This window comes from Pteropus medius, unplaced genomic scaffold (assembly GCF_902729225.1).
Source record: "Pteropus medius unplaced genomic scaffold, Ma_sr-lr_union100, whole genome shotgun sequence".
Taxonomy (NCBI): domain Eukaryota; kingdom Metazoa; phylum Chordata; class Mammalia; order Chiroptera; family Pteropodidae; genus Pteropus; species Pteropus medius.
Genome location: NW_024344197.1, coordinates 460,060 through 484,851, shown reverse-complemented (window position 1 = coordinate 484,851; position 24,792 = coordinate 460,060). Strand labels below are relative to the sequence as shown.

The following is a 24,792-nucleotide window of genomic DNA, read 5'->3' as shown; positions in this document are numbered from 1 at the left end:
AAATCTCAACTTGAATATAGGCAAACAGTAGAGAAATTTAATAATAAGAAAGGTTGGTCCATTGAAAAAAATAATAAAATTGATAAACCTCTATCAAGTCTGATGGCAAAAAAAGCCCACAATTCACCAATATCAGGAATAAAACAGGATATCATTATAGATCCTACAGTCATTAAGATGATAATAAGGAAACACTACAAATAATTTTTACACTCATACTTTGACAACTTAAAAGAGTGGAACAATTCCTGAGACACCACAAATTACCAAACCTCAACTAAGATGAAATCAATAATCAGAACAGTCCTATAATCATTAAATAAATTGAAATCACAATTTAAAACCCCTGAAGAAAAATTTCTAGCCTTCAGTTGTTTCACTGGAGGATTCTGATAAACATTTAAAGAAACATTAACACCAATTTTTCACAATGTCTTCTAGAAAATAGAATAAAAGGAAACATTTCTAATGCATTTTATGAGACCAATATTTCTTTGAAAGTAAAGCAAACAAAGACAGTACAAAAACAGAAAATTACAGAAAAATGTCTCTCATGAACTTAGATGCCAAAATTCTCAACTGAGCTGGACTTTAAACCCAGATCTCCCAACTTTTTTTTCTTTCCAACTAGGCTATAGATGTATTTGTTATTACTAGCAATGTAAGATATAGGAGAGAGTAGATTTGAATTAAATGGAACAACTGAGTAAAGCACATTTGAGAAGTAATTTTATTTTTTGGGGAGCAGAGTCTCTACCCTCTCCATCTACCTTTGACTGTTATGTTCACAGTCACCATTAGATAAATGTATTGGTCAGGATTCTCCAGAGAAACAGACCAATAGACATCCTGTGATCTGTTGTCTGCAAGCTGAAGACCCAGGAAAGCTGGTGGTGTAATTTACTACTCTCTGTTCTTGAGGGCAAAAAAGGATGGGATGAGACATTGCAACTCAACAGTGAGGGGTCGGGGGGAAGGGGATAATTCCTCCTTCCTCCACTTTTTGTTCTAGAAAAGCCCCCTAGGGATGAATGATGCCTACCTGCTTTGGGAAGGGCAGTCTGCTTTACCGAGTCCAGCAAGTGCTAATCTGACCCAGAAATACCCTCACAGACATACCTGGAAATAAGGTTTAATCCATACACCCCAGTGCAGTCAAGCTGACACATAAAGTTAACCATCCCAGTAAATATTAATGAATAGTAACGATGATACAATCACTGGTCTAATTACTTTGGAAATTTGTGATTTTTATGCCTTGGTATCTGTCATTTTCAGATGTTTCATGTAAGGCACTTCTATTTCAGGAGACCTTTAGCCAGTCCTGCTTTCCGTGCTGATGTTTCAGTCCAGCTTTCTAAAGTTGGAACGCTTGGCATGTTCTCCAAACTCATAAAACTATATTTCAAAGTTATATATGGGTGCACTGAATCCTATATCTCAGATGATTCTACCATGGAAAGTCATGTATGTGGAAAACCCAGCTAAAAATTTCTCGTCAGTAAATATTTTATAGAGTGAATCTCGAGTGTAGGAAAAGACTCTTCCATAGTTATTTTTACTTAAAATGTGAACACAGTAATGCATTTTAACATAGCAAAAGGAAAATTAATTTTTGTGACTTTTTTTAAAATGGAAGTTAGAAAGTCTTTTATTTTTCCACTTTTGCATAAAATAATTATTTTGACTATTTAGCCCTGTTGTGACTTAAAGATTGAAAACTCACAAGTCACTTATACCTAAATAGTGAAGTTATTGCTTTTGTGTGAAGTGAAGATTATTGTGAAGCAATTTATTTTACCCATGATTTCGACATTTTCCCAGGTTATGATTTGGTGAAAGGTCTGCAGGGCAAAAGGTGGAACATGTCCAATGAACTGGGAGACAAAAGACAACTTATGGTACCTGCAGAAAATGAAAACGTCAACTCCAATCATTTAGATGTCTGAATTCTTTCACAGTTCTTATCCTGCCATCCAGGAATTGGTAGATGTCTTTCCAAAGTAAAGACATCTTGTGCCTTATATAGAACCACGCACCACTTAACAAAATATGTGAATATAAAGCTTGCCTTCCAAGAAGATATCTGTAACTGAAAATATATGAGATTTCAGTTTAAAATGCCACTGAAAAATGTTATAAACTATGTACACACCTATATATACATACACTCATATACACAGTGCTTTGAGGAATTATAAGTACATTTTATTATTGTGCTTTGATAGAGTTTTTGAGTCATACCCCTCATGTCTCCAGAGCATTTGGCAAAAACCTCTGTCATGGACTGAATGTGTCCCCTGCACTCCTATGTTGAAGCCCTAATCCCCAATATGATAGTATTTGGCAGTGGGGGCATTTGGGAGATAATTATATTAGATGAAGTCAGGAAGGCAGAATCTCCGTGATGGTATGAGTGCTCTTACCAGAGAGCTTGTTCCCTCTCTGTCCCCCATGTGAGGATATAGCAAGAAGGCAGCTGTCTGCAAACCAGGAAGAGGGCCCTCACCAAGAACCCAACCTCCTGGCAGCTTGACCTTGTACTTCCCAGTCCCCAGAACTGTGAGATATAAGTGTCTGTTGTTCAAGCCCCCCAGTCTGTGTTATTTTATAGTAGCCTGAGCTGACTGACTACCTCTAAAATAAACTCTCATTGAGCAAAGATTGCTCTTCTTTATGTGGCTATCTTCAGTGTTCTAGAATCACCTGGACTCTACAGGTCCTGATGTGTGCAGAAAGCCTGCAGGATGAATGATCAATTTGGTAATGACAACTGCAGTATTCTGAAGCAACTTAGGATGGGGATGATGTTTAGATTTTCTTTACTCACTGAAGTCTTAGCCACAATGTGGAAGTCTGGGAAGAGAGCAGAGGAAACTGCCTTTTCTCAGCCACCAATAATGAGGCTGGTAGGCAAGACCGCTCAGTTTATTTTATAATTTTGTTTCAATCTGACTTTCTTTATCTAGGACAAGTTTAGATTAGAAACATCCAACTGACAGCAGAAATAGCCATATCAGCACTGTTTATGTCAGTGCTGTGCCGAGCAGCCTTGACCTAATTTTGTCAGACAGCTGTCATATGGTACAACTGAAAGGTAAAAGCTGTTTTTGGATGTCTGATCACTAATATGTGGACTCTGATCATGGAATGTACCCACATCAGCTCACGTTTCAAATATCTGAAAAACCCAGCTGCTCTGTGGCTTTTGCTTTCCCTGTTTATCTGCATTCTGATTTACACCTCAGAGGGTGTCTGTTATTTCCTCTTATACTGTTATGTTCACCCTCCTGAACCTCAGCTTCAACAGTAGCCATTACTAGGTTACACTCTGTCTGAACCTGGAGAGATGTGGGCCTGTTTTTTATCCTCATGTGACACACTCTGTTTTTAACAATTATGGTTTTGGGATTTGATCACCATACTCTTCCGCACTGCATGAGAGGTTGCTGTAGGCAACCATTGCAGGTGTGTCTGATTCATTCAGACCTTTAGCCTTCAGGAAGATGGATAGGTACTGGGACAACCAGAGAGCCCCTTTGTTCATTATAGTGTGCCATGGATGTACAAATAATATCACCTTGTACAGTCTATGATATGAAAAATGTAGTGAAGCCCTGCCCTGGAAGGGTTCTGAGGGAGAGAGCGTTGACCTTGCTTACTCCAAGGTGCTGCGGAAAGGGAATTAGGACCAGAGTTTGAAATTGGTAACTTTGCCAAAGAAGAAAGTCCAGCCAACTTGAAGGCCCATGGCTATAACTCCAGAACACTGCATGGGTTTGATGGAGGTAGAGAAACTAAGAATCACATATAAGGGGAGTTCCGCTCTGATTTTATTTATGCATAGTACCTCTGCACTCTAAAGCATTACTCTGTATGTTACACTATCACAGTGCTTTCCATGTCAAAGGACTTTCACATACATAATCTTAATTTGATTCTCTGTATTAGGTTGGACCATTGTGTCATTTTGTTACCAATGGGTGAACAATCTCTTTTTTAGTACCCCAGAAAAGGTTCTTTTTCATTAGATTTATTGGGAAGCCAGTCACAAACCGAAAGTGAGCGTTAATATCACATGTTTTTATTCTATACCAAGAGAAGAGAGAAGTGGAGCACAGCTCTCAGATCAATTTCTCATCCCTAAGCAGTGGAGAGGTGGCTAAAATAGAATAGTAGAAAGAAGGCGAGGACTAGGTAAATAAGGAATAGGAACCTTCATGGGTTTTTCAGGGGAAAAGGACATTGGCTCGTTCTTGAGATCAGGGCTCCATGCCATGGCTGTTTCTTTATGATCATGTCTGGCCGTTGCCGTGGCGACACAGCAGTGGTGAACCGTCAGTTGGTCGGTTTGGTCGTGGCAGTGTGGCAGCAGTGAATGGTGGATCGGTCGTGGCAGCGAGGCAGCAGTCAACAGTCATGGGCCTGGTAAGTGTCATTTCTCATGGAAATTGTATTCGAAAGAGGTTTTCATCTTCGGGGGTCATTTAGACAGTCAGTAACCTTGGCTTCACCTGGATTCAGCTAGTCTTGTCAAGTTCTGAAGTGCTGACCATGGGCCTCCCTGTGCTCAGAGATAGAGTTAGAACAGGGGAGAGGTTCAGCCAGGTCTCTTAGACATTCTCACGGTTGCTGTAGACTGTCATGGGTAACAGTTTTAGGGGAGGATTCTTAGGGGTTAAGTAGAAGAACCAGGGTCCGGCATGTAGGTGGAATGTCTACTAGCTATGTGCCCATTCTTCTACATTACACTGATGCTCTCGTTTATTATTTAATTGAAAGTAGATGTCTAACAGAAAGACGAAAGATAGCCAAAATTAAAAACATGTCTTAAATTCAGAACTTTCATTATTTTACTGATTTCTGTGTGTCACGGTCTTTGTTTTAATTAAATCTCAGGTTGATTCTAGATGGGAGAATTAGGAATAAATAGAAGAATCATATGTAAGGGGAGTTCTGTTATCTGCATGTTGATTTATGTCCAGTATTTATGCAACTCTAAAGCATTACTCTGTATTTTACAGTGTCATTATGCTTTTCATGTCAGTGGACTCTCACATAATCTTAGTATGATTCTCTGTAGTAGGTGGGACCGTTATGTCATTTTGTTACCAGTGGGCGAAAGACCCCTCTTTTAGTATTCAAGATGGGGTTCTTTTTCTGTTGGGTGTGTTGGGAAGCCAATCAGAAACCGAACGTGAGCGTTAACATCACGTTTTTATTCTATACCCAGAGAACAGAGAAGTGGGGGCGCGGCTCACGGATCAACTTCTCCTCCCTTAGCGGTGGAGAGGTGGCTAAAATAGGATAGTAGAAACGAAGACGTGGTTTCGGTAAACATGGAGTAGGAACCTTCATGGTTTTTTCTGGGGCAAGGGGCTTTGGCTCGTTCTTGGGATCGGGGCTGCATGCGCTGTTCCTTTAAGATGATGTTTGGCCGTTGTCGTGGCAACGCAGTGTTAAACCGTCAGTTGGTCGGTTTGGTCGGTTTGGTCGTGGAAGTGTGGCAGCAGTTAATGGTGGATCAGTCGTGGCCGAGAGGCAGCAGTCAACAGTCATGGGCCTGGTAAGTGTCATTTCCCACAGAAATTGTATTCGAAAGAGTTTTTCGATCTTCGGGAGGTCATTCAGACAGTCACCTAGGCTTCACCCGGGTTCAGCTAGTCTTGTCAAATTCTGAAGTGCTGACCATGGGCCTCCCTGTGCTTAGAGATAGAGTTAGAACAGTGGAGAGGCTCAGCCAGGTCTCTTAGACATTCTCACAGTTGCAATAGCCTGTCATGGGTAACTTTCTTACGGAGAGGATTCTCAGCGTTCAAGTAGTAGAATGAGGGTCGGACATGTTGGTCGAATGTCTACTAGCCATGTCCCGTTTCTTCTAAATTACACTGATGCTCTCGTTTATTATTTAATTCAAAGTAGATGTCTCACAGAAAGACGAAATATAGCCAAAATTAAAAACATGTCTTAAATTCAGAACTTTCGTTCTTTTATTTTATTCTGTGTTGTCACGGCCTTTCTTTTAATAGCAGATTGATTCTACATGGGAGAATTAGGATTAAATAGAAGAATCATATATAAGGGGAGTTCTGTTATCTGCAGGTTTATTTATGTACAGTTTTTATGCAACTCTAAAACATTACTCTGTACAGTACAGTGTCATTAGACTTTTCATTTCACTGGACTCTCACATACATAATCTTAATTCGATTCTCTGTAGTAGGTGAGACCGTTAGGTCATTTTGTTACCAGTGGGCAAAAGACACCACTTTTAGTACTCAAGATTGGGTTCCTTTTCTGTCGGGTGTGTTGGGAAGCCAATCAAAAACCGAAAGTGAGCGTTAACATCACATGTTTTTATTCTATACCCAGAGAATAGAGAAGTGGGAGCACGGCTCACTGAACAACGTCACCTCCCTTAGCGGTGGAGAGTTGGCTAAAATAGGATAGTAGAAATGAAGGCGAGGTTTCGGTAAATATGGAGTAGGAACCTTTATGGTTTTTCTGGGGAAAGGGGCGTTGGCTCGTTCTTGGGATCGGGGCTGCATGCACTGTCTCTTTATGATGATGTTTGGCCGTTATCGTGGCAATGCAGTGTTAAACCGTCAGTTGGTCGGTTTGGTCGTGGCAGTGTGGCAGCAGTTAATGGTGGATCATCGTGGCAGCGAGGCAGCAGTCAACAGTCATGGGCCTGGTAAGTGTCATTTCCCACGGAAATTGTATTCGAAAGAGTTTTTCGATCTTCGGGAGGTCATTCAGACTGTCACCTAGGCTTCACCCGGGTTCAGCGAGTCTTGTCAATTTCTGAAGTGCTGACCATGGGCCTCCCTGTGCTCAGAGATAGAGTTAGAACTGGGGAGAGGCTGAGCCAGGTCTCTTAGACATTCTCACACTTGTAATAGCCTGTCATGGGTAACAGTTTTACAGAGAGGATTCTTAGCGGTTAAGTAGTAGAACGAGGTTCCGACATGTAGGTCGTATGGGTACTGGCCACGTGCCCATTCTTCTACATTACATCGATACTCTCGTTTATTATTTAATTCAAAGTAGATGTCTCACAGAATGACGAACGGTAGCCAAAATTAAAAACATTCAAATTCAGAACTTTCGTTCTTTTACCGTTTTCCTTGTTGTCAGGGCAATTTGTTTTAATTAAATCGCAGATTGATTCTAGATGGGAGAATTAGGAATAAATAGAAGAATCATATGTAAGGGGAGTTCTGTTATCTGCATGTTGATTTATGTCCAGTATTTATGCAACTCTAAAGCATTACTCTGTATTTTACAGTGTCATTATGCTTTTCATGTCAGTGGACTCTCACATAATCTTAGTATGATTCTCTGTAGTAGGTGGGACCGTTATGTCATTTTGTTACCAGTGGGCGAAAGACCCCTCTTTTAGTATTCAAGATGGGGTTCTTTTTCTGTTGGGTGTGTTGGGAAGCCAATCAGAAACCGAACGTGAGCGTTAACATCACGTTTTTATTCTATACCCAGAGAACAGAGAAGTGGGGGCGCGGCTCACGGATCAACTTCTCCTCCCTTAGCGGTGGAGAGGTGGCTAAAATAGGATAGTAGAAACGAAGACGTGGTTTCGGTAAACATGGAGTAGGAACCTTCATGGTTTTTTCTGGGGCAAGGGGCTTTGGCTCGTTCTTGGGATCGGGGCTGCATGCGCTGTTCCTTTAAGATGATGTTTGGCCGTTGTCGTGGCAACGCAGTGTTAAACCGTCAGTTGGTCGGTTTGGTCGGTTTGGTCGTGGAAGTGTGGCAGCAGTTAATGGTGGATCAGTCGTGGCCGAGAGGCAGCAGTCAACAGTCATGGGCCTGGTAAGTGTCATTTCCCACAGAAATTGTATTCGAAAGAGTTTTTCGATCTTCGGGAGGTCATTCAGACAGTCACCTAGGCTTCACCCGGGTTCAGCTAGTCTTGTCAAATTCTGAAGTGCTGACCATGGGCCTCCCTGTGCTTAGAGATAGAGTTAGAACAGTGGAGAGGCTCAGCCAGGTCTCTTAGACATTCTCACAGTTGCAATAGCCTGTCATGGGTAACTTTCTTACGGAGAGGATTCTCAGCGTTCAAGTAGTAGAATGAGGGTCGGACATGTTGGTCGAATGTCTACTAGCCATGTCCCGTTTCTTCTAAATTACACTGATGCTCTCGTTTATTATTTAATTCAAAGTAGATGTCTCACAGAAAGACGAAATATAGCCAAAATTAAAAACATGTCTTAAATTCAGAACTTTCGTTCTTTTATTTTATTCTGTGTTGTCACGGCCTTTCTTTTAATAGCAGATTGATTCTACATGGGAGAATTAGGATTAAATAGAAGAATCATATATAAGGGGAGTTCTGTTATCTGCAGGTTTATTTATGTACAGTTTTTATGCAACTCTAAAACATTACTCTGTACAGTACAGTGTCATTAGACTTTTCATTTCACTGGACTCTCACATACATAATCTTAATTCGATTCTCTGTAGTAGGTGAGACCGTTAGGTCATTTTGTTACCAGTGGGCAAAAGACACCACTTTTAGTACTCAAGATTGGGTTCCTTTTCTGTCGGGTGTGTTGGGAAGCCAATCAAAAACCGAAAGTGAGCGTTAACATCACATGTTTTTATTCTATACCCAGAGAATAGAGAAGTGGGAGCACGGCTCACTGAACAACGTCACCTCCCTTAGCGGTGGAGAGTTGGCTAAAATAGGATAGTAGAAATGAAGGCGAGGTTTCGGTAAATATGGAGTAGGAACCTTTATGGTTTTTCTGGGGAAAGGGGCGTTGGCTCGTTCTTGGGATCGGGGCTGCATGCACTGTCTCTTTATGATGATGTTTGGCCGTTGTCGTGGCAATGCAGTGTTAAACCGTCAGTTGGTCGGTTTGGTCGTGGCAGTGTGGCAGCAGTTAATGGTGGATCATCGTGGCAGCGAGGCAGCAGTCAACAGTCATGGGCCTGGTAAGTGTCATTTCCCACGGAAATTGTATTCGAAAGAGTTTTTCGATCTTCGGGAGGTCATTCAGACTGTCACCTAGGCTTCACCCGGGTTCAGCGAGTCTTGTCAATTTCTGAAGTGCTGACCATGGGCCTCCCTGTGCTCAGAGATAGAGTTAGAACTGGGGAGAGGCTGAGCCAGGTCTCTTAGACATTCTCACACTTGTAATAGCCTGTCATGGGTAACAGTTTTACAGAGAGGATTCTTAGCGGTTAAGTAGTAGAACGAGGTTCCGACATGTAGGTCGTATGGGTACTGGCCACGTGCCCATTCTTCTACATTACATCGATACTCTCGTTTATTATTTAATTCAAAGTAGATGTCTCACAGAATGACGAACGGTAGCCAAAATTAAAAACATTCAAATTCAGAACTTTCGTTCTTTTACCGTTTTCCTTGTTGTCAGGGCAATTTGTTTTAATTAAATCGCAGATTGATTCTAGATGGGAGAATTAGGAATAAATAGAAGAATCATATGTAAGGGGAGTTCTGTTATCTGCATGTTGATTTATGTCCAGTATTTATGCAACTCTAAAGCATTACTCTGTATTTTACAGTGTCATTATGCTTTTCATGTCAGTGGACTCTCACATAATCTTAGTATGATTCTCTGTAGTAGGTGGGACCGTTATGTCATTTTGTTACCAGTGGGCGAAAGACCCCTCTTTTAGTATTCAAGATGGGGTTCTTTTTCTGTTGGGTGTGTTGGGAAGCCAATCAGAAACCGAACGTGAGCGTTAACATCACGTTTTTATTCTATACCCAGAGAACAGAGAAGTGGGGGCGCGGCTCACGGATCAACTTCTCCTCCCTTAGCGGTGGAGAGGTGGCTAAAATAGGATAGTAGAAACGAAGACGTGGTTTCGGTAAACATGGAGTAGGAACCTTCATGGTTTTTTCTGGGGCAAGGGGCTTTGGCTCGTTCTTGGGATCGGGGCTGCATGCGCTGTTCCTTTAAGATGATGTTTGGCCGTTGTCGTGGCAACGCAGTGTTAAACCGTCAGTTGGTCGGTTTGGTCGGTTTGGTCGTGGAAGTGTGGCAGCAGTTAATGGTGGATCAGTCGTGGCCGAGAGGCAGCAGTCAACAGTCATGGGCCTGGTAAGTGTCATTTCCCACGGAAATTGTATTCGAAAGAGTTTTTCGATCTTCGGGAGGTCATTCAGACAGTCACCTAGGCTTCACCCGGGTTCAGCTAGTCTTGTCAAATTCTGAAGTGCTGACTGGGCCTCCTGTGCTTAGAGATAAATTGGGTAGTGGAGAGGCTCAGCCAGGTCTCTTAGACATTCTCACAGTTGCAATAGCCTGTCATGGGTAACTTTCATGAGAGGATTCAGATTTAAGTCAAGTAGTAGAATGAGGGTGGACATGTTGGTCTAATGTCTACTAGCTATGTCCCGTTTCTTCTAAATTACACTGATGCTCTCGTTTATTATTTAATTCAAAGTAGATGTCTCACAGAAAGACGAAATATAGCCAAAATTAAAACATGTCTTTAAATTCAGAACTTTCGTTCTTTTATTTTATTCTGTGTTGTCACGGCCTTTCTTTTTAATAGCAGATTGATTCTACATGGGAGAATTAGGATTAAATAGAAGAATCATATATAAGGGGAGTTCTGTTATCTGCAGGTTTATTTATGTACAGTTTTTATGCAACTCTAAAACATTACTCTGTACAGTACAGTGTCATTAGACTTTTCATTTCACTGGACTCTCACATACATAATCTTAATTCGATTCTCTGTAGTAGGTGAGACCGTTAGGTCATTTTGTTACCAGTGGGCAAAAGACACCACTTTTAGTACTCAAGATTGGGTTCCTTTTCTGTCGGGTGTGTTGGGAAGCCAATCAAAAACCGAAAGTGAGCGTTAACATCACATGTTTTTATTCTATACCCAGAGAATAGAGAAGTGGGAGCACGGCTCACTGAACAACGTCACCTCCCTTAGCGGTGGAGAGTTGGCTAAAATAGGATAGTAGAAATGAAGGCGAGGTTTCGGTAAATATGGAGTAGGAACCTTTATGGTTTTTCTGGGGAAAGGGGCGTTGGCTCGTTCTTGGGATCGGGGCTGCATGCACTGTCTCTTTATGATGATGTTTGGCCGTTGTCGTGGCAATGCAGTGTTAAACCGTCAGTTGGTCGGTTTGGTCGTGGCAGTGTGGCAGCAGTTAATGGTGGATCATCGTGGCAGCGAGGCAGCAGTCAACAGTCATGGGCCTGGTAAGTGTCATTTCCCACGGAAATTGTATTCGAAAGAGTTTTTCGATCTTCGGGAGGTCATTCAGACTGTCACCTAGGCTTCACCCGGGTTCAGCGAGTCTTGTCAATTTCTGAAGTGCTGACCATGGGCCTCCCTGTGCTCAGAGATAGAGTTAGAACTGGGGAGAGGCTGAGCCAGGTCTCTTAGACATTCTCACACTTGTAATAGCCTGTCATGGGTAACAGTTTTACAGAGAGGATTCTTAGCGGTTAAGTAGTAGAACGAGGTTCCGACATGTAGGTCGTATGGGTACTGGCCACGTGCCCATTCTTCTACATTACATCGATACTCTCGTTTATTATTTAATTCAAAGTAGATGTCTCACAGAATGACGAACGGTAGCCAAAATTAAAAACATTCAAATTCAGAACTTTCGTTCTTTTACCGTTTTCCTTGTTGTCAGGGCAATTTGTTTTAATTAAATCGCAGATTGATTCTAGATGGGAGAATTAGGAATAAATAGAAGAATCATATGTAAGGGGAGTTCTGTTATCTGCATGTTGATTTATGTCCAGTATTTATGCAACTCTAAAGCATTACTCTGTATTTTACAGTGTCATTATGCTTTTCATGTCAGTGGACTCTCACATAATCTTAGTACGATTCTCTGGTGGGACCGTTATGTCATTTTGTTACCAGTGGGCGAAAGACCCCTCTTTTAGTATTCAAGATGGGGTTCTTTTTCTGTTGGGTGTGTTGGGAAGCCAATCAGAAACCGAACGTGAGCGTTAACATCACGTTTTTATTCTATATCCAGAGAACAGAGTAGTGGGGGCGCGGCTCACGGATCAACTTCTCCTCCCTTAGCGGTGGAGAGGTGGCTAAAATAGGATAGTAGAAACGAAGACGTGGTTTCGGTAAACATGGAGTAGGAACCTTCATGGTTTTTTCTGGGGCAAGGGGCTTTGGCTCGTTCTTGGGATCGGGGCTGCATGCGCTGTTCCTTTAAGATGATGTTTGGCCGTTGTCGTGGCAACGCAGTGTTAAACCGTCAGTTGGTCGGTTTGGTCGGTTTGGTCGTGGAAGTGTGGCAGCAGTTAATGGTGGATCAGTCGTGGCCGAGAGGCAGCAGTCAACAGTCATGGGCCTGGTAAGTGTCATTTCCCACAGAAATTGTATTCGAAAGAGTTTTTCGATCTTCGGGAGGTCATTCAGACAGTCACCTAGGCTTCACCCGGGTTCAGCTAGTCTTGTCAAATTCTGAAGTGCTGACCATGGGCCTCCCTGTGCTTAGAGATAGAGTTAGAACAGTGGAGAGGCTCAGCCAGGTCTCTTAGACATTCTCACAGTTGCAATAGCCTGTCATGGGTAACTTTCTTACGGAGAGGATTCTCAGCGTTCAAGTAGTAGAATGAGGGTCGGACATGTTGGTCGAATGTCTACTAGCCATGTCCCGTTTCTTCTAAATTACACTGATGCTCTCGTTTATTATTTAATTCAAAGTAGATGTCTCACAGAAAGACGAAATATAGCCAAAATTAAAAACATGTCTTAAATTCAGAACTTTCGTTCTTTTATTTTATTCTGTGTTGTCATGGCCTTCTTTTAATAGCAGATTGATTCTACATGGGAGAATTAGGATTAAATAGAAGAATCATATATAAGGGGAGTTCTGTTATCTGCAGGTTTATTTATGTACAGTTTTTATGCAACTCTAAAACATTACTCTGTACAGTACAGTGTCATTAGACTTTTCATTTCACTGGACTCTCACATACATAATCTTAATTCGATTCTCTGTAGTAGGTGAGACCGTTAGGTCATTTTGTTACCAGTGGGCAAAAGACACCACTTTTAGTACTCAAGATTGGGTTCCTTTTCTGTCGGGTGTGTTGGGAAGCCAATCAAAAACCGAAAGTGAGCGTTAACATCACATGTTTTTATTCTATACCCAGAGAATAGAGAAGTGGGAGCACGGCTCACTGAACAACGTCACCTCCCTTAGCGGTGGAGAGTTGGCTAAAATAGGATAGTAGAAATGAAGGCGAGGTTTCGGTAAATATGGAGTAGGAACCTTTATGGTTTTTCTGGGGAAAGGGGCGTTGGCTCGTTCTTGGGATCGGGGCTGCATGCACTGTCTCTTTATGATGATGTTTGGCCGTTGTCGTGGCAATGCAGTGTTAAACCGTCAGTTGGTCGGTTTGGTCGTGGCAGTGTGGCAGCAGTTAATGGTGGATCATCGTGGCAGCGAGGCAGCAGTCAACAGTCATGGGCCTGGTAAGTGTCATTTCCCACGGAAATTGTATTCGAAAGAGTTTTTCGATCTTCGGGAGGTCATTCAGACTGTCACCTAGGCTTCACCCGGGTTCAGCGAGTCTTGTCAATTTCTGAAGTGCTGACCATGGGCCTCCCTGTGCTCAGAGATAGAGTTAGAACTGGGGAGAGGCTGAGCCAGGTCTCTTAGACATTCTCACACTTGTAATAGCCTGTCATGGGTAACAGTTTTACAGAGAGGATTCTTAGCGGTTAAGCAGTAGAACGAGGTTCCGACATGTAGGTCGTATGGGTACTGGCCACGTGCCCATTCTTCTACATTACATCGATACTCTCGTTTATTATTTAATTCAAAGTAGATGTCTCACAGAATGACGAACGGTAGCCAAAATTAAAAACATTTAAATTCAGAACTTTCGTTCTTTTACCGTTTTCCTTGTTGTCAGGGCAATTTGTTTTAATTAAATCGCAGATTGATTCTAGATGGGAGAATTAGGAATAAATAGAAGAATCATATGTAAGGGGAGTTCTGTTATCTGCATGTTGATTTATGTCCAGTATTTATGCAACTCTAAAGCATTACTCTGTATTTTACAGTGTCATTATGCTTTTCATGTCAGTGGACTCTCACATAATCTTAGTACGATTCTCTGTAGTAGGTGGGACCGTTATGTCATTTTGTTACCAGTGGGCGAAAGACCCCTCTTTTAGTATTCAAGATGGGGTTCTTTTTCTGTTGGGTGTGTTGGGAAGCCAATCAGAAACCGAACGTGAGCGTTAACATCACGTTTTTATTCTATACCCAGAGAACAGAGAAGTGGGGGCGCGGCTCACGGATCAACGTCTCCTCCCTTAGCGGTGGAGAGGTGGCTAAAATAGGATAGTAGAAACGAAGACGTGGTTTCGGTAAACATGGAGTAGGAACCTTCATGGTTTTTTCTGGGGCAAGGGGCTTTGGCTCGTTCTTGGGATCAAGGCTTCATGCACTGTTTCTTTATGATGATGTTTGGCCGTTGTCGTGGCAACGTAGTGTTGAACCGTCAGTTGGTCCGTTTATTCGTGGCAGTGTGGCAGCTGTTAATGGTGCGTCAGTCGTTGCAGCGAAGCAGCTTTGAACAGTCATGGGCCTGGTAACTGTTATTTCCCATGGAAATTGTATCCGAAAGAGTTTTTTAATCTTCGGGAGGTCATTCAGAGAGTCACCTTGGCTTCACCCCCTTACAGCTAGTCTTGTCAAGATTGGAACTGCTGACCATGGGCTTCTCTGTGCTTAGAGATAGAGTTAGAACAGGGGAGAGGTTCAGCCATGACTCTTAGACATTCTCTCAGTTGCTATAGCCTGTCATGGGTATCAGTTTTATGGAGACGATTCTGAAGGGTCAAGTAGTAGAACCAGGGTCCGGCATGTAGGTCGAATGTCTACTAGCCATGTGCCCAGTCTGCTGCATTACAGTGATGCTCTCGTTTATTATTTATTTCAAAGTAGATGTCTCACAGAAAGACGAAAGTGAGCCAAAAGTAAAAACATGTCTTAAATTCAGAACTTCGTTGTTTTACCGCCTTTACCACAAATTTGAAGTCTTCTGATACAGAGTACCAGAAATATCTAGTCAATTCTATGTTTATGTACCACTTACAAAAGAAAAAAAAGTTGTTTTTTTTAATAATTATAGCAAAGATATTTATTTGAAGGAGTGATTCACAAAAGTATAAATAATTTAATTTACAAATCTATTAAATGTGTTAGAGTCTAGTCTCCATCCTTTGCTTTAACTTTTTTGTCCCTTTACTTGTTCTCTTCAAATGCTGTCTTTTCTTGAAGCCCAGTTCGGGGCTTACCCTGAGATAATGGAACTGACTTTGATGCATTTTGGAGTATAAATGAGATCACACAGTTCTGTCTTTAGCCCAGGGCCTGACACATAATATGCAATATTTATGTTAGCTGCAAAGATGATAATAATTGTGATATTGCTCTTCTCAAATACTGTGGTCAGTCTTTAACCTGCTTATTTTCTGTCTATATCACTTTTTGACACTTAGTATTCTTGTTAGATGTTATTATTTTATCTCCATAATGAGATTGCAAATTCTTTCATAGGCAGAGATAGGCGAAAAATTACTGAATTGGATTGAAAATTGGCATTTACTTTCTTTATAAGCTATGTGGTCTTCATTTTGATTTTTTTTCCCCAACAGAAAATAAAAACACTATCTGAAAGGAGGAGGAGTGCTCCATCTCTAACCCTGAATAGAGCCCTACAAAAACAGCCTAGTAACAGGTAAGTGAAAAGCGTTATACTACACATTTTGTATGTGCTACCTTTTTTTATATGTGGGTTGTTTGTTTGTTTGTTTTTTATCAGCACCAGATCCCTCTGTTTAATAGTAGGAAATATGACTTCTGTCCTGAGGTTATTTAATAAAGCCTATTCTTTTTGCGAATCATAAAGCCTTTTAGAGCTGGTAAGTATGGTCTATTGTTTTAAAACTGATTCAGAATTGGCTCTCACACCAGGTAGTACACAAAAATGTAAATTCTACATACTGTTAAAATTTATAGAAAGAATTAGAAATCATAATACTAAAATTGTTTTTAAATTGTTTTAACCACCACAAATGATTATACACAAACGTTTGCCTATTTTTTATCATAAGGTGATACCTGTGCATGGGTACAGGCAAGTTGTTACTCGTTTTAGATTTGAAGAAAGATACTCAGATTAAGATTATGAAAAAGTGGAATGTTGATTTCTTTTAGGCATTATTGGTTAAATTAATTAGTGAATTAATTAGTGAAATTTGAAATGGAAAAACAAGCTAAATATCTATTGACATGACCATTACACCTGTTGAAGCTGAATACTATTTCAATGGACATTTTAAGGAAATCTTTCATAATGTATAGAAATTAAATAGATATTCAATAATTAATTTATTTATTAATTTTCAAATGGCATTTCAACTCAGAGGAGTTTATGTTCAGAGGAATCTCGTGATGATTTCCCCCTAATCTGTGAATCCTTTTATGTAAAGAGAAATCCTTATCACCTTTATTTAAAGTGAGGATATATCTGATATTTCTGTGTGCTGATTTAACATAAAATCTATATGAAGGCATGGCATTATTTTAATGCCAAAATATATTATATAACTAAATTACAGTTAATGAAACTTTCAAAATACTTAGTACTTAGGTCATTCTTAGTACTCAGCAAGTTCTCAGACTCTGGCAGCCCCACTACCCTACCCCAAAGACACGTGCTTTAGTCATTGGGTTGATCAGGAGATGTAAATGACTTTTAATAGAAGCCTAATCAAATTTTAATTAGAAAGATATTCTGCCAAGTAAATAATACAGTAATACATTTCATTGCCATATATAAATAACCTTTGAATTATTTGAATTAGTGTATTTTTGCATTAAGTGTGGATAAAAGAGAATATTATATCTTCACAGTTTGACCTTGATTACCTAGAAAACTCAGGAGGATGTATTTTTTAGGGGAGGTAAAGAGAGGAGGCAAGGGATTTAAAAGAATCCTTTAATTTAACAGCTGTGTTGTACTTCAATTTTTACTGAATTTAATGAATAAGAGCTAGGTTTAAAAGAGGGGGAAAGTTAACTGGTGAATTAACTGTGTTTATGTGTTAAACACAGTTTTATCTCCAGTGTTCTTTGATCGACCCATAGATTATATAAGGAGAGTCAGTTTAGAGATTTCGCATTATTTTTTTGGGTATGTAGACACTATCCGATCAGCTGGAGGTGATTTCTCTAAGTAATGATTATATTTTTTGGTATAGCAGGTGACATCTTTCATGCTAAGGTTAGTGGTTTTTCAACATGGCTGCACTCAGCGGCTTTAACTCTCAAACACGATGGTGTTCATTTCTGCGTTTAAGGACAATCTGACCTCATGTAGTAATTGTCTTCATGGTTAGACTCTGTGTACTATATTAGAAGGTTTAGTTTTCTTAAAAGTAAAACGAGGTGTTGAACTTATGATCTGTTAAAATCCTTTTACTTCTAGTTCTGTAGCTACATAATTATGATTTGTCAAAATCAAATCAAAAGACTTCACTACATTCCCTACAAATACTCTGAATTCTAATCATTCTGAATTGCTTGCAGTTTTCTAAACACACTATACTCTGTAACATTGGCTCAAAAGTTATTTCCTTTGAGAAATCCTCTAAACCTTCATAAATAGCATCTATGCTCCTGTAGGACCTTGTGTATCTTTTCATCATAATCATAGCACTCATCCCACTGCATTGGCATCACTATGTCATGTTCCCTGTAATGTCCTTGCCATTTATTAATAAAGTAACGCCTGGTACATACCTGGTGTTCAGTTATTATTTGTTGGATGAATAGTAAATGAACAAGGGACTCCATTTCCAAACCAAAATAGGAACTTAATAAGTTAGCACAGTAGTTTCTGACTTTCCTGCCTTCCTTTAAGTAGCCAACAGGATAATTTCCTTTTCCTTGGTATTATTTGTAAACTCTGGGTTGGGAAAAAGGGAGATTCTTTTTAACAAAACGACTCTGAGTTATTGTTAGGAAGTTATTTCATGTAGCAAAATACCACAAGAACTCATTTATGTGGCCTGGAAATACCACGTATGTTGGCATTCTTGTGATATTTCTTCATTAATAACTTAGGGAGAAATTCACTTGTTTTGATATGGTATTCAGCCCACCTTATAGAAATTACACAAAAATGTACCCACTTTTGTTTAAAATTACATTCTGTTAGCACTTTTAAGTTGCTATTCACCTATCTCCATCCTCACCTCCAAATTAGTTTACTGTGTCCCTGCTGTTTTCAAGACTTTGTACTAGGTACTTAAAATATATTCTCTTTTAAATCTCTGCTTACTGCTGCTGAGAAGAGAGAAAGACAATGCCAGGGATGCATTGTGATGTTGCAGAAATGCTTGGGCTTTGACTGTTCAAGTGCTGGGTCTCCATCCTGGTTTTCTGCATGGCATTAGATAAATTACCTAATCTCTGAGTTCATTGTTTTCCTCTGTAAAATATGAATCTAATACTTCCATCATATAAAATGAATCCTTTACTTCCTCCACCAGCCCCAACTCTTCAATTTTGTTTCTTTATGCTAACCCAAACTCAGTCATAAGGAGAATGGGAAACAGTATGAACAGTCATTGCAAACCCTTTTACTGCTACTCTTAAAACACCTCCAAGAGTGTGTCTGTCACACTGCTGAGAAATAAGTATCCTTTTTATCCCCTCTCAGGGCAGAGGTCGAGCATTTGCTTATGTGGGGTTTTTGGCCTGTTTATTGTCATAATGTCATTTTGATAGCCAGCCTCAACAATGGCCTCAGTGAATCCCACCTCCTAGTATTCACGCCTTTGTCTAATCCCTTCCCGTATTGATCAGGATTGATCTGTGTAACCAATAGGATATGACAAAAATGATGGGTATCACTTCCAAGATTAAGTCATAAAAGACCAAGCTTCTGTCTCGACTGTTCTTCACACTCTTTCTGTATCTCTGAGCACTTGCTCTGGCGGAAGCCATGTTCTGAATAACCTTATGGAGATGCCCGGTCTTCACAGGCAATAAGCCTGAGGGCCAATCCCTCCCATTGACGTTAAAACAGCAGCTAAGGCTCAACCTCAATAAGAGAGCACACACAACCTATACAAAGTACACACCTGGAACTCCCGGCTCAGGTGACCAGAGAAGACTGCACTGCTGTGTCTTTGGACATTGGAATGTATCTCCACTATAATTATATTGAGAATGATGGCAATGGTAGAGTACTTTTCCACTAACTCCTCTTTCCAGAAGAGCTTCTATGACACGGAATATTGCTTTAAGCACTTGTGCTGAATGGTGGTCATAAAAAACACCTTACAGCAGCGCACTAAAATTTTCACAGTCTGAAATTAAATTAGGCCACATGTGTGTGTACTCAGCTCTACCACCGTAGATGCAGTGCGTGCTTTCTGCTTTGTTAAGGCAATGATGTCATTTTAGCTATGTTAAAATGACTCAAAATGTGGTTTGGTTTTAGTTGAGTTTATTTTGTCTAGGTTTTAATATGTGGGTTTCATGCTTTAACATGCACCAGCAGTTATTTATAAGTAGTTCAATTATTACTAACATTTTAAAAGACTTTGAACAAAATAGAAACTAAGACATTTGTTAGTTAGCATTAATTTATGATCAATGTGATTGATTGCTTGATAATTTCAACATGAGAAAGTTAGACATCATGTGACAGGGCAGCATAAAGATTGATATACTTTTAAAAATTGTATTTAACAAAAATCTTATATCACACTTACAATGTGAGTGCCTTAATGCTTCTTGTTTATCTTTAGTTGGATTTCAGTTCAGCAAACATTTGTTGAGTATTTTGTAAGGAGCAAAACTGAAAGATTTGCCCTTGTATCAGGGGTTAGAATTCTAAAACCACTCTGGGCATCTTTGCACATGGTTTTGTACATGTGCACAAAACCGAGTCTTTGAGAGGAGAGAGTCTAAGTTAGAATCCGTTAACCAGGGCAAGAGAAACAGTTGGCTCAGGTCATTTTTAATAGCTTTTAGCTTTTTCTCACTTTTCGAAACACTTTGATCCCTTGAACAAAGCTCCGCCCCTATGAACTAAGTTGCATGAGGTCAAATATTCATCTTTCTGGAATTCTCCTCTCCTCCTCTTTTATTTTATTTAGGAGCAATAATGGAAAATAATTCTAGAAATGGAGTGGCATGGATGTAAAGGTGCTACAATCATAAAGTTAGGTATAGAACGGGAGGAGCAACTAATCAAATGGGTCAGCCTCCCCTCAAGTAACTTGGTTACCTGCTTTACCCTGTGCTCCACTGGACCTGTGATAATCACCCACCAAAAGAGAGACCCTCCCTTCCCACCTGTGCCCTACTCCGGTGTTATTAACAACACAGATTCAGAGTGAAGTGCCTTTACGGTTTGGTTTTGGATTCTGAGTGATAAATTGAGTGTTTTTTTCCACTTTACTTTTGTAAATGGAGAAGAAACTAATGACATCATTTTGTTTGTTTAGCTCTTCATTCTGCAAATATCTGAGTCCTCTGTGCAAGGCGTAGTTCTAGTAACGGGGTCAGAAATAAGACATGGATCCTGCCTTGTTACACAGTGTAATTAAAGTGCTCAGTAGGAGCTTGCCATCCACTTGGGAAAACATGGCATATGGATACAACATAAGCAGAGACCATAAAAGATAATAATATGATTAAGTACTAAGTAGCACGTTTGTAGTACATTCAGTCAACAAATAATGATAACGCCTATTAAATGTCAGATACTGCTAACATACCAGGATACAGACATTTATGGTACAGTACAATAAATAACCAGGTTATCTAGAAAGCTCAGTTATCTAAATTTGGAAGTACTTTTATTAAAAAGAGATGAATGAGAATATTTTATTGCAAGCTAACAGATGATATTTACTTCTTTTAAAAGTATTTCATGTCATGATGTGGTGTTATATACCCAGTGCCTTCAATAGTGCTTAATGCACTGTAGACAATCATTAATATATAAGTAACAGAGCAAATTATTTGTAAATTTGGACTATGATTTGGGATTTAAAAATAAAAGTTAAACTTTATCAAATAGTTTAGCCATCTCAATATAGAAAAACCACATACTGGATTAAAATATTATTTTAATATTTCTTTCTATTGAGCATTCATAAAAAATGATTTTCTCTTTGATTTCCCAAATGACTTAATTCAAAATAATTTTATCAAACCAGAAATGTCCTTAAAATTTTATTTCAAAGCCTCTAATGATTTTTTTTCTTTAAGAGATTTCAACCTACTTATTGGTGTCTTTTTTTTTTAATATCTTAAAGCACGTATTTATTATATGGTTCTTCTTTACTCAGCAGATGTAACCATGAATGATTCTGGTATATTATTACAGAAAAATTTCATAATTGCACAAAGCAAATATGTAATAGGTATTTTCCCACAAATGGAAACATATATATAATTGCAAATTGAAATATTTTTACTTAGCTATCATTCCAAAGTACATATAGGTCAATGCATATCGATCTACCCCTAGTCTTTTTCATGGCAACTTTCATTGGTACAATATTTTATTTAACTAGTCTCTTATTGATGGATATTTATATTATTACTGTTTTTAATAAAGAGGAAGTTTTAGAAATGATATTGCAGCAAATGTCCATAAACAAATATCTTTCTCACTTGTTTTGTATAGCTGCAGGAAAAATTCCTAAAGTCAAAAGATAAATATTTAAAACTTGGATAAATATTGATTTAGTAGGATGTAAGCCATTTAAAATAAAATAACCTAATTAACCTTTGGCCTCTGCTAACCCCAACCAAAAAATATATTTTTTTTAATTCCCTAATTGCTTCAGATTCACTGTTATTTCTAAGCATTTAAATGTTTTAAAAATATTACTTAAACCAGGGGTCAGCACACCATAGCCCAGACAGGCCTACCTATTTTTGTAAATAAAGTTTTATTGGATCACAACTACATCTATATATTTAGATATTGTCAATGGATGATTTTTTGTTAAATTGACAGTTGAGTAGTTGACAGCAGAGAACATATGGCCCACAAAGCCTAATATATTTCCTTTTGTACCCTTTGAATAATAATTTGGGGATCCCTAGTTTAAACCATACATACTGCTATCTAATGGTTTATCATTATGATCAAAAATCAGTTATTTATTGAATACCTAAAACCAAAATGCAAACAATGATTTTTTCACCTTGCAATGCTTTCCTGTCAGGCAGCTAAGAAACTAAAACTATATAAAATGTTAACTTGGCCATTCCTTCATCCATTCATTGTTTACTAACCTTGTCCTTGCTCAGTTTTCACAAGAACAAGTGAAATTTCATTCTTGTTTTCTATAAATTTGAAAATCACTACCTAATAAAAAATTCCACTATGCTCACTCCTGCTCCCCCATCCCAAAAGAATTTGAAATAGAAAAGATTTTTCTCTGCGATGGTGAATATGAGCCTTTCTCTCTACTTAATTCCAATCCATAATATCAAGCATAGAAACTCTTATTCCCTTTTCTTTCAAAGGACCCTGATTGATTTATTTGCCTTGTTATTCACTTATACATCTCTTTAAATTATACATAGTATGTACTTAATTAGTAATCACTGAGCATAATAGTATTTACATATTAGGAAAGTAACTGTAGCTTGAAAAACACAAGGAATGTTGGAACAACTCTCAGAAGTTCACCTAACTTGAAGCAGAAATGTATGCTACTTCTACTTACTTTGGGTACAGAGTTGTAGAATTTTAGAGTGTTAGATCCAGAATGTGTTATGGAGTCATGAGTGAGCAGTTGGTCTCAAATTTCAATATGCACTCGAATCTGAATGGCTTGTTAAAATACAGAATACTGAGCCAACACTCCATTTTTAAGAAGTTCCTAGTTGATGCTGATGCTGCTTGCCAGGGACCATGGTTTACGAACAACTGTAATAGAGGAAAGAATGGCTGACCACTCAGGCATTACCTCAGAGAGTTATCAGGATAGCGTATGGTCCTTGGCCTTTTAGTATACCCAGGGGAGATCAGACACTCTGACCAATACTATTCAAACCCAAGAAACATTAATAAGCCCAAATCTTCATTTAGTGTGGCTGCCATGAGAACCAGATACTTGAGATGACAAGACATGGCTTCTTATACAATATACCTTGATGGAGACCCTGACACATTCTGTGGTTCCATTTATGTGAAATTCTAGGAGAGGCAAAACTAATCTTCAGTGGGGGAAAAAAGTCAGAATAGTCATTGCCTTGAGAGTAATAGGATGGAGATTGACTGTTGTAAGGAATTCGAGGGATTTGGGGGCTGACCAAGGACAAAGACATAACCATTGGGACAGAGTTGCATGAGAAAGGAGGTCCCTCACAGCATGAGAGTGACTGTCATAGAGGCTTGTGGACAAAGGTCATCATCCATCAGGAGATGTGGGCAAGGGAACTCCCGAGGTGATGGAGATTGGGGAAGGTGTCCGTGGACATTACATGTCTAGGTGAAGTTGTTCAGTAGCAATGTGGGGAGTCTGTGAGTCATAGATCTCCAAGGGGTGGTAGTGATTTAGGGTCTTACAACCACCAGGCTATATTTTATCAATGGCTAGCAGATGTTGGTCATAGTTTTGTGGAGTATGCAAAGCAGGCAAGTTATACATGGCTGAAAATCTGCTTGTTAGGGCTATTTTTGAAATACTTGGGTATATAAAAACTTGAGTTGAGTTTCAGCAGACTTTTGAGCTAGTGAGTCTCAGCCTGCAGTGAAAAAATAAACAACCCAGGGCCCAATACACAGAGGCCATCTTCAGCTAATTTATGTAACAACTGAGAAGGGACAGAGGAAATCTGTTGGAGTGGTGATAATGTTCTATATCTTGATAAGGGTTAGATTACACAAGTGAATACATTTGTCTGGGAATATATACTTGAGATTTGTGCATACATTTTTCAAAATTATAAAGATCGAACTCTACTTAATGATATGCATGCTAAAGTATTTGAAGGGAAATGTACTGCTGTATGCAGTTTACACTGAAATGCCACAAAATGGATTAATGGGTAGACAGAAGGGTAGATACTTGATAGATATATGATAAAGCAAGTATAGTAAAATTTTAATTGTAGAATGTAGGTTAGGGTATACTTGTGTTTCTTATAAAACTTTCAACTTTGCTTTATGTTTGAAATTTTTGTAATGAAATGTGAAAGACTACTGTGTGGAGATAGACTGAGGACCTGTTAGGAAATGATGCCATCGCATTAAAAAAATTACAGAATTTTATATTTCTTAACTATAATTTGATCATTTGACTAAAGATCTGGGTGTTTGGTCTATTACAGGCAAAGTCCTTCCTCCAGCATGGACATATGTGCATTTGTGTCATCATTTATGTGCTCTAATAGGACTCTGCTAATTGATGGCAGGGTAGAACTCAAAAGAGGCCGAGAGAGACAGGAGCGACATCTTTTCCTGTTCAATGATCTCTTTGTTGTGGCCCAAATTAAGTAAGTATACTCTACATTCTCCTCTGGTTATCATTACAAAACTGTATTTCCACTAACAAAGATAATTTTTCTATTCAGTGCTTACTGTAAGAATGTCTGGCCTCTATTACCATCTAATATCTGAAGTAAGTTCTATGTTTGTGTTTTGTTTTGTTTTTGCTTTTGCAAAAAAAAAAAAGTTTCAATTTTTATTCATTCCCCAAGTGTTCATTTAGGTCTCACCCTGTGCCATGCTC

The 24,792-nt window shown here is 39.2% G+C and overlaps 1 protein-coding gene across 1 annotated transcript in view; it reads left to right on the top strand.

The window, feature by feature from the left end:
• LOC120607121 (rho GTPase-activating protein 20-like) overlaps window positions 1–24,792 on the top strand; it is a 97,991-nt gene that overhangs the window by 18,048 nt on the left and 55,151 nt on the right. The window contains 2 exon segments of the mRNA XM_039868718.1: window positions 15,670–15,752; window positions 24,392–24,556. Coding sequence (XP_039724652.1) covers window positions 15,670–15,752; window positions 24,392–24,556 — 248 coding nt within the window.